This window comes from Erythrolamprus reginae, chromosome 6 (genome assembly GCF_031021105.1).
Source record: "Erythrolamprus reginae isolate rEryReg1 chromosome 6, rEryReg1.hap1, whole genome shotgun sequence".
Lineage (NCBI taxonomy): Eukaryota > Metazoa > Chordata > Lepidosauria > Squamata > Dipsadidae > Erythrolamprus > Erythrolamprus reginae.
Window position 1 is genome coordinate 23,919,529 of NC_091955.1, and position 13,069 is coordinate 23,932,597.

Here is a 13,069-nt window from a genome sequence, read left to right on the forward strand (position 1 = left end):
TTATATATAACAGCCATTCTAGACTTTTTCTTTTTTTTTAAAGGAAGTTCATTGTTTTGTGTTTTAGGTTTATCCATGACTGGGTGTATAGTGGTCTATTCAGAGATGCGTATGGTGAATTCATGATTCAGGTTAATGAAGATTATCTAGGCTTTAGAGGTAAGCTTTCTTTGAAATATTTGTTAGATTTATTGATTGATTGATTTGATTTGATTTGTATGCCGTCCCTCTCCGAAGACTCGGGGCGGCTAACAACAATAAAAAAGACAATGTAAACAAATCTAATATTAAAAATAATCTAAAAATAATCCCACATTTTGTTCAGGAACTCAGGGCAATGCAAATAAGGCTCCTTCCACTAATTTTGCTCCAACACAACAGCTATTTCTAAAAGATATGTTGGACTGAGAGAGAAATGGAACCCAATGAGTGAAAAATATTGTAGCACAAATGCTAAGTTGCCTGGCTTGCGAAAAACAAATGGATAACATTTGAGCTCTCACTGCAATCTATTGCTTTAAAACTGTACCAAAATGGTATATTTCAGAACTCTTTTTGATATGTCGTATTTCTTTATACTTAGACAAGCATTACTGGACCCATGGATATGTTTTGATTTCTAAAGAAGCAGAAGACTGTTCCTGTATTTTTGAAACATATTGCTAATGATGTATATATTTGTGGGAAAACTATAAACCTACTGAAACTGTGTTGTCCCAGGGTAAGTATTAGAAGTGAATTCATTATCTTGATTAGCTGTTTCTGAATCTCTTCCAAATTTTCAGACTCTGTTGAAATAGTGCCCAGAACTGGATCTAGGGTAGAAAGTACATCTGACCAAAGCAAAATAAACTAAAATGATAATTTGTTGATACAACCTAAAACTCCTTTTGCAACCCCATCTCCATGCTGACAATTAAAATCACCTATCCTTTTTTTTTTAAATCATAGTTTGTTTTGTCTGTTAAGTGTTATTTGCAACCCATTTTTGTATTTTTAGCATTCTTTATTAACCTCAAATCTTTCTGTCCTTACGTTTTTCTCTACAATTCTGTGCCCCCTACCTTTGTTCTGTACAATGGTACGTCTACCTATAAACGCCTCTACTTACAAACTTTTCTAGATAAGAACCAGGTGTTCAAGATTTTTTTGCCTCTTCTCACGAACCATTTTCCACTTCCAAACCTGAGCCTCCGAAACTGTAACCGGAAAAGGCAGGGAGAAGCTTCCGTGGGGCCTCTCTAGGAATCTCCTGGGAAGAAACAGGGCTGGAAAAGGTGGGGAGAAGCCTCTGTGGGGCCTCTCTAGGAATCTCCTGGGAGGAAACAGGGCCTCTAACCCTCCCAGTGGTTTCCCTAATCGCATGCATTATTTACTTTTACATTGATTGCTATGGGAAAAATTTGCTGCTTCTTACAAACTTTTCTACTTAAGAACTTGGTCACGGAACGAATTAAGTTCGTAAGTAGAAGTAGCACTGTATATTGTCTTATTTGGGTGTACCAATATTGACCTTTTGTTGTGCTTTACTTGTGCTCCTCACTGGAATTGCTTGCAGTTGTGCTTTTAATATCTTTAGGAAACCTTACTCTTCTCGAGCCCTTTCTGATTACTGGTAGTTTCTCTTAGCATCGGAGCCTACCAGTGATTCCTTGAATTTATCAAAATCTTGTTTTTGGAACTCCCATAATACATGCTTGAGTGTATACTGCTTTAGTTTTTCTGAAGATCAAGAATTCTAAAATTAAATGGTTATTTTCTTTCATGTTCCTTTTACTACTTCAACTAAGTTTCCCATATTCAGTAGCATCAAGTCACAGACAGCTGATTTTCCTATAACTTCTTTCAGCTTTTGAAGAAGAAAAAATGCCAGCACTACAAATCAGGAATTACTGGGAGGAATATCTTGACAGAGTTTGTATTCTAATAGATATTGAAATATGTCTTCCACAAATACAGTTTAATCTCTTATTGAGAGACATGCTTCCTTTTGGAAGATACTATCCAAATCTTTTCCTTGCTTCTTGTAGTCTCTAAGCAGGGTTCATATTTACAGTTCCTCTTCCCTGCTTTGCATTGCTTCTGTTTCCTTTTGAATAAATAGTATAATTTGCTTGCTGTGTTGCAGAGATAGTCATTTCACCAGCCATCTATTATATCTTCCATATTCTGTACTGAGAACTCGAGCTTATGTTTATTTCCATACTCCAAACATTCATGCTAACATTGAAGGGCATGAACATGATGAATTAATGTTGTTTCTCAGTTTTCTTTGAGTGTCTTAAGAAGCCCAATTTCTGCATTACACAAATCTCTTTCTGTGGTCCTTCAGCATTTTTATTTATTTATTTTATTTATTTATTGGATTTGTATGCCGCCCCTCTCAGAGACTCGGGGTGGCTAACAGCAGTAATAAAACAGCATATAATAATAATCCAATACTAAAAACAGTTAAAAACCCATTATTATTAAAAACCAATCATACATACAGACATACCATGCATAAAATTGTAAAGGCCTAGGGGGAAAGAGTATCTCAATTCCCCCATGCCTGGCGGCAGAGGTGGGTTTCAAGCAGCTTACGAAAGGCTAGGAGGGTGGGGGCAATTCTAATCTCTGGGGGGAGTTGGTTCCAGAGGGCCGGGGCCGCCACAGAGAAGGCTCTTCCCCTGGGTCCCGCCAAGCGACATTGTTTAGTTGACGGGACCCGGAGAAGACCCACTCTGTGGGACCTAACTGGTCGCTGGGATTCGTGCAGCAGAAGGCGGTCCCTGAGATAATCTAGTCCGGTGCCATGAAGGGCTTTATAGGTCATAACCAAGACTTTGAATTGTGACCGGAAACTGATCGGCAACCAATACAGACTGCAGAGTGTTGGTGTAACATGGGCATATTTGGGAAAGCCCATGATAGCTCTCACAGCTGCATTCTGCACGATCTGAAGTTTCCGAACACTTTTCAGAGGTAGCCCCATGTAGAGAGTGTTACAGTAGTCAAGCCTCGAGGTGATGAGGGCATGAGTGACTGTGAGCAGTGAGTCCCGGTCCAGATAGGGTCGCAACTGGTGCACCAGGCGAACCTGGGAGAATGCCCCCCTCGCCACAGCTGAAAGATTTCTCTAATGTGAGCTGTGGATCGAGGAGGACGCCCAAGTTGCGGACCCTCTCTGAGGGGGTCAATGATTCTCCCCCCAGGGTAATGGACGGACAGATGGAATTGTCCTTGGGAGGCAAGACCCACAACCACTCCATCTTGTCTGGGTTGAGTTTGAGTTTGCTGACACCCATCCAGGCCCCAACAGCCTCCAGGCACCGGCACATCATTTCCACTGCTTCGTTATTTCAGCTTTGCAGAGAATTTGGTTTCAAGTCTTTTGAACCTTGCCATGGTTTGTCCAAACATTTTTTTTTTACCAATCCTTGTTAGGTGCCAACAATCCATCATCTAAATAAGTCAGATTTCGGTCCCAGAAAGCAGATTTCTCCCATTCACCCCAATTTCTTTATTTGTTTATAGCGCTTTCATTTGCGTGACCAATCGTGTTCAACATAGATGGAGGTTCTGGCTGTTTTTTTGTAGTACTATGTTAGCAAAAACGTCAGAAGAGAAGGATTTGGGGGTAGTGATTTCTGACAGTCTCAAAATGGGTGAGCAGTGTGGTCGGGCGGTAGGAAAAGCAAGTAGGATGCTTGGCTGCATAGCCAAGGTATAACAAGCAGGAAGAGGGAGATTGTGATCCCGCTATATAGAGCGCTGGTGAGACCACATTTGGAGTACTGTGTTCAGTTCTGGAGACCTCACCTACAAAAAGATATTGACAAAATTGAACGGGTCCAAAGACGGGCTACAAGAATGGTGGAAGGTCTTAAGCATAAAACATATCAGGAAAGACTTCATGAACTCAATCTGCATAGTCTGGAGGACAGAAGGAAAAGGGGGGACATGATCGAAACATTTAAATATGTCAAAGGGTTAAATAAGGTTCAGGAGGGAAGTGTTTTTAATAGGAAAGTGAACACAAGAACAAGGGGGCACAATCTGAGGATAGTTGGGGGAAAGATTAGAAGTAACGTGAGAAAATATTATTTTACTGAAAGAGTAGTAGATGATTGGAACAAACTTCCAGCAGACGTTGTCGGTAAATCCACAGTAACTGAATTTAAACATGCCTGGGATAAACATAGATCCATCCTAAGATAAAATACAAAAAATAATATAAGGGCAGACTAGATGGATCATGAGGTCTTTTTCTGCCATCAGTCTTCTATGTTTCTATTTATTCCTATATGTATCAGAAGGATTGGCATTGGATTTGATAAGTCTCTAAGTTGTTCTGTCTTATCCTTTATTTTTGCTGCTGATGGTTTTGGACAGAGCCAGGCAAGGTTGCTCTACTATGACTTATGGACTTCAACTCCCAGAATTCCTGAGCCAATCATGCTAGCTCAGGATTTCTGGGAGTTGAAGTCCACATGTCATAGAAGAACCAACTTTGCCTACCCCTGGTTTAGGATCTTCAGGCTATTACAGTAAGGAATTGTCAGCTTGCATGGCTATTCTGTTTGTCTTCTTACAAGGTCCAGTTGCATCCTCCAGACGAGGCAACTTTAAAACTTGTGGAGTTCAACTCCCAGAATTCCTGGCTGAGGAATTATGGGAGTTGAAGTAGACAGGTCTAAAAGTTGCAAAGTTTGGAGACCCCTGCTCTATGTGTTTTAGGGATTTCATGTCCCGTCTCCTTTTGTGTCATGAAATCCTAGAGTTCATTTTATTTGCAGGTTCCTAAAAGCTTTATTTTTTATAACGAGTGATCAGAATATATTCTACATTGTTTGCTTTTAGAGTATTTCTTTTTCTTCTTCATGGTAGAAACACTTGCTAAAAGTCTATGGAGGAATAAAGCCCATCAGATTCAGAAATTATAGGATTGAGGCCTTTAAATAATATAGGAGGCTAATGAAAAGTAAAAGGTGTATAATTTAAAAGCAAAGTTGATTTTAATCTCTCTTTTTGCAGCACTATATATGCTGGTCTGATATTTCTGTTCCTCGGATTTCTGTAACTTTCTCCCTTGATGAATTAAAAGAGATTGAGAAAGATTGTGCAATCTATGTAGGTCGAATGGAAAGAATTGCTCGCTATAGTACCATCAGCAAGGAAGAAAAGGTAAATATATTTAACAGAATAATTTCAGAATGGAAATTATTCCATCCCATTGTCCAGGATCTAGACAAAATCTAGTCAAGATTTTGGTTTCTGAGTGATAACCTTTTGAATTTCAAATGTCCTAATTTATTTAATGCATGTCTCCTTTTATGATTTAACATTTGAAAATTGTAATAAATCACATGGATTTTCTCCTAGGTTTTGCGCTTAGAAATTGAGAAACAGGAGTTAATTGCTCATGCTCGAGAAACAGCTAGCAAAGCTCTCAAAGCCATTACTGGTAATTTATATTTGTCTTTGCAGTCTAGTTGAATTTCTTCTATGATTTTTTCTGATAAAAATATGCATTTTAACTTTATTTTTAAATCAACAGATATCAGAAAAAATGGCACTGGACGTAACAAAACGTGAACAATTTCAGAGATTGAAAGAACAATTTGTAAAAGATCAGGAGGTATGTTTTTATTCATCAGGTCTCTGTGTGTATGCGTATATATGTATATGCATATATATGTGTGTATATAGATTAGAATCTATATAGAATTTTCCTGAAAAGATATACAGCTCAGCTTAAGGTCTTGGAAAATGATTCTGAAAATCTTTCTGAATATCTTGATAGCGTCGACGTGCTCTGAAGCAGGAAGAAATTGATGATGATTTTAGTTATGCTCGGGAACTCCGAGAGAGGGAGAAGAGACTGAAAGCTTTAGAAGAAGATTTAGAGAAAAGGGCAAGGTAAGCATTGTTCTGCCGGTGTGTTTCAACTGCCCGTAATTACAGGGTAATTAGTCCAGGCAGACACACTCCACATGATAAAAAGGGAAAACCCAAAAGTTTTTATTAATAGAAAAACAGAAACAAAAACAGAAATAGATTGAGTGATTTTTGTATAGAATATAGCTATACTGCCTCCTCTGCGGGATTCTTGGTCGGACCGAAGGACAAGGTAGTTACTTGATGTGATGATGGAATCAGGATAGGATGTATTTAGCCATGTTTCACAGACAAAGATTAAATATAGCTACTAAAGAAATCTGTTGACTTCATCTTGAAGACAGCTATTAAATCCTGCAATATGAATCTCAGCTCACTTTGTTCATATACACATTCTTATAGTGCTTGAGTCCCATTGATCTTTATGAACCCTTACTAACTACACCTCCTTACCCTTATAAATAAGATATGGACGTACATACTCCTATTACTCCTTCATACCCCAAAGTCATACAATTCCGAAGTGTCAGCTATATTGCGAACACCCCCTTTCCCCTTCTTTCTGTACTTTTCTTCCTATCTTTCCCTCTATCCTTTTCTCTATTCTTTTACCTTATTTTTCTGACATTTGATACTGTATTTTGCACATAAATACTCAAGATTATATATTACCGGTACTATTATTGTTTTATATTATGTATTATACTTTTACCATATATTTTCCATATTTGATATTGTATCTTGCACATTTACACTCGAGATTATATATTACTATTAATACTTCATATTATGAATTATACCACTTTCTCTTTTATGTTTATTTTGTTCATGTTTTCTTTTTAATGTTAATATTTAATAAACATTAAAAAAAAAGAAATCTGTTGAATTCAGAGAGGTCAAATAGGTGAGTGGAAATCTTATGAGTTTCCTAAGCATAATCCTTATCCCACTTGTTGCTCTTTAATATGGTAGGCTACAATCCTCAATACTTTTTGTAATTTAAGGTCAGCAGGTTTGGGGAAGTTATGTAGCAAAATTAAAAATTTGTCAGCAACCCTAATCCTAATTAATACTTAAACAAATCTTAAGAATGCCCCCCTTATATAAAAACAAATGGAAGATGAATTGCATTTAATAGCTGAAAGCTTTTGTGCAACAAAAATAAGAGGTTACAGGTTATAAAACACCTTTAAAATGTTAAAATATTAAAATCCAAAATTGCAATATTATTAAGAACTATACTAAAACTGAACAAAGAGATAGGGCTCCAAAATATTGTTTGTCTTTGATTATTGGGGGAGGTAAAGTTACATATAATATATACCGTATAAGATGCACCAGAGTATAAGTATAGGTTTTTGGGGAGGAATATACGAAAAGAATCTGCTTACCAGGTATTCAACTGGCTAGCATCCTTAGTCTGGTCAGCTTCAGCACATTATTTTATCCCTTGGTTAGGACTTTTTTTTTAAAAAAAACTATTCGGAGAGAGTAGCAATGAAAGAGCTTGCAAGCCAGTAAGAGCGGGGAACATCATTAGCACCTGGAAAGAAACATTTGGAGCAAGTAGAGAAATGGAAAAAACCCTGCAAAGACTTAGGGCTTGGAAAACATTCGCAAGGAATAACAATGAAAAAGCTTGCAAGTGGGTAAGAGCTAGGAACATCGTTAGCACCTGGTTAGGGCTGGAAAGAAACTTACTTGGAACTAGTTAGAGCAATGAAAAAAAAAACCTGCAAAGACTTAGGGCTTGGAAAACATTCTTCGCAGAGAGAAACAATGAAAGAACCTACAAGGTAAGAGCTGGGAAGATTGTTAGCATCTAGTTAGGGCTGGGAAAAAAAAAAAGAGAGCAACATTTAGAGTATAAGACGCACCCAAATTATCAGCCTCTTTTAGGAAGAAAAAGGGTGCGTCTTATACTCCAAAAATATGGTATAACTTTATATATGGCTAAAATATAAAATATTTATATGAAATATAAAAACGGAATACAAAAAGGACATTCCATTTATGAACCAGAATTGTATGTATTCTGTTCCCTAACATAATATTTCTTTTTTTCGTATAGTGGTCATCCGAGGTGATGTTAAAGACCTTCAGCCTTTGCTTGTGAGAAAAATCACATCTTTATGAATCACATATTTTTTTATGGTTTCAAAATGCAAAAGATTGTTGACTTTCCAATCCACCATTTCGGCAGAGGCTTTCAGGGCTAAGCCAGTAAGGAAAAAGGTATAGAGTAGTAGTATTCAGATATTGCTGCTTTGGCTATTTCTTCTTAGCATGTTTTGCTTCACTGAGTTGATCTTGCTTAGCGTGGTTCTATGGAGACTTATGTCTCCATAAGGAGCAGTTGACCAAGAGAAAGAAAGGGAGGCGAGATTATTAATTATCTTCCATTGTCTCTGAGCACTAAAATGGGGTTTTCTTCTTTTATAACTTTTATCACTTCTTTTATAACTAGGGACTTAGCAATTTTAAGGAATGATTCAGAGACCATATGATGATATTAATGCTAATATGTTTAATTGAAATTAATTGTGGGTTCATATGGAAACAAACTAACTTTTTTGCACTATGGAACCTGAAGAAATTTCTATTTTTCTTCCATTATATGTTTATGTCGATTTGAATATTTTAGAATTTAGAAAACTGAATGCGGCTACATAAGTATACCAATTGAAGGAACATTGTAACACCAACATTTCTTTTTCATCAGGTAGAAGAACCTGAAAATTCAACCTCATTGAGTGTTGTGACTCAGCAAACTTCTGTCTCTGAGATCATTCTGTCTGAAAACCAGGAAGGAGGAAGTACGGGGGTTGCTATATGGAAAATAGAAGATTACCTGCAAGAATTATCTAATCAATATTGCCTGGAAAAATATCAGGATCAATATGAGTTTATGTGTGAGTAGTCTCAAAATGAGAGGCATTTAAACAATGTAACTCTTGATATGATACCGCCTTTCAAAGAAGATAACTCTTGAGTGTTGCTAACCTAAAACTCGGTACCTCAAGGGTGAGGAGTTTATGATCTTTAGATAAGGGGTCTCCAACCTTGCAACTTTAAGCCTGGAGGACTAACTCCCAGAATTCTGTGAGTTGAAGTCTGCCAGGCTTAAAGTTGTCAAGGTTGGAGACCTCTGCTTTAGATCATGGGTACCCAAACATTTTGGCTTTCCTGATCTGCATTGAGTGAAGAGTAAATTTGTCTTGGCCCACATATATATAATATAGTATCACTAAAAAAATTAAATAATATTATTAAAAATTTAAAATCTTGTGGGGCCGCATAATTAGCTGTTCAGGATTGCATGCTGTCCTGTTGGTTGATCACATTTGCTGTAGATGTTCTACATCAGTGTCTACCAACTTATTTAGCCTAGGGAGGGTGAGTTTTTTAAATCTCTTTTTAAATTCTAATTTGATTTAATTCTAAAGGCTGTGAAATGAGAGAGGCTCAGTAATAAGTCAAGGACTCATTGTACAGCCACTATAGTAAATGATGGCAAATTATTTATCTTTACTAGATAAGTGGTCAAAGCAATGGAAACTGCAGTTTAATGTTTCCAAATGTAAATAATGCACTTTGGGGAAAAGGAAAACCTCAATCTGGGTATTGTATTGGCAGTTCTGTGTTAGCAAAAATTTCAGAAGAGAAGGATTTAGGGGTAGTGATTTCTGACAGTCTCAAAATGGGTGAACAATGCGGTCAGGCGGTAGGGAAAGCGAGTAGAATGCTTGGCTGCATAGCATAGAGGTATAACAAGCAGGAATAAGGAGATTGTGATCCCGCTGTATAGAGCGCTGGTGAGACCATATTTGGAATACTGTGTTCAGTTCTGGAGACCTCACCTACAAAAAGATATTGATAAAATTGAACGGGCCCAAAGACGGGCTACAAGAATGGTGGAAGATCTTAATCATAATACATATCAGGAAAGACTTAATGAACTCAATCTGTATAGTCTGGAGGACAGAAGGGAAAAGGGGGGACATGTGTTAAAGGGTTAAATAAGTTTCAGGAGGGAAGTGTTTTTAATAGGAAAGTGAACACAAGAACAAGGGCACAATCTGAAGTTAGTTGGGGTAAAGATCAGAAGCAACTTGAAAAAATATTATTTTACTGAAAGAGTAGTAGATGCTTGGAACAAACTTCCAGCACAGATGGTTGACAAATCCACAGTAACTGAATTTAAACATGCCTGTGATAAACATATATCCATCCTAAGATAAAATACAGGAATAGTATAAGGGCAGACTGTAAGTATTTTAGGGCATGCAAAAATGTAAGCTCCTTATCTCTTAAGGTTCTGCCGAGCTGAATGTTTTGAGAAATGTCCCTATTCTGGAGGTTTTCCTGGAAGTTAATTATCCACTCTTCCACACATAGTCCAGCCCGAATTTTGTCTGGAACATTATAAATTGCATCTCATTTATTTAAACATATAAATTACATCTCATTTATTTAAACAAGGGATGATCCAGAAGAGAAAAGGGAATCCTTGAAAATTTTGAGTAGGCATTGGAGTGTTCCAGCCAGTTGTTATGAGTACTACCTTCCTTCCTTCCTTCCTTCCTTCCTTCCTTCCTTCCTTCCTTCCTTCCTTCCTTCCTTCCTTCCTTCTTCCATTTTTATGCCGCCCTTCTCCTTAGACTCAGGGTGGCTTACAACATGCTAGCAATAGCACTTTTTAACAGAGCCAGTGTATTGCCCCCACAATCCGGGTCCTCATTTTACCCACCTCGGAAGGATGGAAGGCTGAGTCAACCTTGAGCCGGTGATGAGATTTGAACCGCTGACCTTCAGATCTACAGTCAGCTTCAGTGGCCTGCAGTACAGCACTCTACCTGCTGCGCCACCCTGGCTCATGGAAGATCACAAGTTGTTGTTTTTACTGTAAAACTTTGGGGATTTAATTATTTTTCTTAGTAATTTTGAACTCTAAAGAAAAGTATTTTTGTTGCGTAGAAAATGGCAAATCTCCATTCTTGTAGTTTCATGGGTTACTTAAGTTTCATGATTCAGGCACTAGAAATTGTTTTCCAGAATTCCTAGGCAAAGATATTAATGTACTACGTACTAAGGAAATGCTTTTACTGGTGGTTAAAACATGTGCTAAATTATATTTATATGTACCTTTTCTCTCTCTCTTTGGCATTCAGTTTTCAACTTTTTGAACAGTATTTTATAAATACTTGCATTGCTTTATGGTTGTTATCTATATACAGTAGTACTTCTAGATACGAGTTTAATTCGTTCCAGAAGGGAGCTTTTATGTCGAATCTGGAACAAATGGCTTTAGACTTTGTTTTTCCCCTCCGAGATAACCAAAAGCAAGGATCCTTGCGCCACCTAGTGGACGCTCAGCTCATATCCCAAATTTGAGCTTGGGTCTGGAACAGAAATTTCTCTCCCCTCGTGGCTCGTATCTTGGAATACTCGCATGTGGAGCAGCTCGTATCTAGAGGTACTACTGTATTAAGTTGGTTACTGCAAACTACAGGCTGTTACATCTTGGTTGTTGATTCATTATATTTTACCTTTTGATAATCTTTAAAAGTAATGAAGTTTCGCTTAATTTTTTTTTTAATCTGTAATGCAGCCGAGCTTCCAGTCTCCCATCTCTTACATCACATGATCCCCAGATCCTATACTTTCCCTGTGCATCCCTCAATACAGTCAGCAACAGATAAAACAGCTGTACAGCTAAGTGAGCTCTTGTCACTTCCAGTGCTGATGAAACGGTCGATCACTACTCCCTTAGTTTCTCAGTAAGTAGCATTGGAACTATTAAGTCAATATGTAAGAGTACCTTGTTCTGCTGTTCACATTGTTTCATTAAGGACAAACAAATGATCATCTCTCCTCCTTTTATTGAGTCAACAGTATAGACCAGTGATGACGAACCTATGGCATGGGTGCCACAGGTGGCACGCTGAGCCATATCTGCTGGCACGCAAGCCGTTGCCCTAGCTCAGCTCCAATGTGCATGTGTGTGCCAGTCATTTGGTTTTTGGCTTGTGCAGAGGCTCTGGGAGGGCCTTTTTGACTCCCAGAGAGCTTCTGGGGGAGTGGGGGGGGGGTTACCCTCCCCTGTGTTCTGTTGGGCTCTCTGGTAGACTCCTCCCAAAAATTCACAGGTACAAATTTCAGACACACACACGTTTGAAAATTCAAAACAATGTTCTTTATAATGAAAATTCACTTAACCTAAGCCCTCTTTTGGTATAGCAAAGAGCAGTCGTCTCCAAACAAACTGATAATTTGTACAAGTCCCTTATCAGTTCTGTGATACTTAACTTGCAGCTGTGAGGCAATTCACAGTCCTTCTTTCACAAAGTGAAACACACTTTGCTCTGGTTTAGTTTCAAAGCGGGGAAAATCAGCACACAAAAGGCCAAAGTCAGTAAAGCAGTCACGAAACACAAGGATCAGATAATCCTCCACAATGGCCAAACCCACAGGCTGCTATTTATAGCAGCCTCACTAATTACCAAAACCCCAGCCAACCACAGGTGGCCTCATTTTCTTTGATAATAATCTCTCAGTTGTCGTTGCCTATGCATCGCTCTCCGCATGTGTGGCTGTATCATTAACTCTTGTTCTGAATCCAAGGAGAAGCTAGATAATTGATCTCCTTCTGAGCTGTCTGCCCCACTCTCCTCCTCCCTGTCACTCATCTCTTCTTGGTCAGAGGAGCCTTCATCAGCAGATTCCACGGGGCAGGGGGGGGGCGCAAAACAGGCCTGCAGCATGTGGATGTCTCCCCCACATCCACAGTCCTTGGGGCAGGAGCTGGGCCAGGGCTAACCAAAACACCCTGGCTCCAGGAAGCTTTTGGAGCCTGGGGAGGGCAAAACACAAGCCTACCAGGCCCACCAGAAGTTGGGAAACAGACCATTTCCGGCCTCCAGAGGGCCTCCAGGGGGCGAGGGATAGCACTTGCTTACTCTCTTTTGGCACCCGAGGAAAAAAAGGTTTGCCACCACTGGTATAGACAATTTAGTGATTACAGAAACAATCCTATATCATGAAATAACTTGTATTAGATCTATAAATATCATAGCATATTTCCTCTTCAGTCTTTTCTTCATCAGGCCAAAGGAATTGCATAAATATATGATGAAGAATTAGAGTAAAAACTTTTATTTTCAATATACATGGTACATCCATATTTGAA

The 13,069-nt window shown here is 38.4% G+C and overlaps 1 protein-coding gene across 1 annotated transcript in view; it reads left to right on the forward strand.

Annotated features, from left to right (window-relative positions):
• LOC139168965 (gamma-tubulin complex component 6-like) overlaps positions 1 to 13,069 on the forward strand; it is a 31,474-nt gene that overhangs the window by 13,066 nt on the left and 5,339 nt on the right. Inside the window, 11 exon segments of the mRNA XM_070754749.1 lie at positions 68 to 159; positions 584 to 638; positions 640 to 721; positions 5,017 to 5,166; positions 5,365 to 5,446; positions 5,532 to 5,620; positions 5,786 to 5,901; positions 6,885 to 6,892; positions 7,952 to 7,992; positions 8,603 to 8,792; positions 11,492 to 11,660. Of these exon segments, the coding sequence (XP_070610850.1) occupies positions 68 to 159; positions 584 to 638; positions 640 to 721; positions 5,017 to 5,166; positions 5,365 to 5,446; positions 5,532 to 5,620; positions 5,786 to 5,901; positions 6,885 to 6,892; positions 7,952 to 7,992; positions 8,603 to 8,792; positions 11,492 to 11,660 (1,074 nt within the window).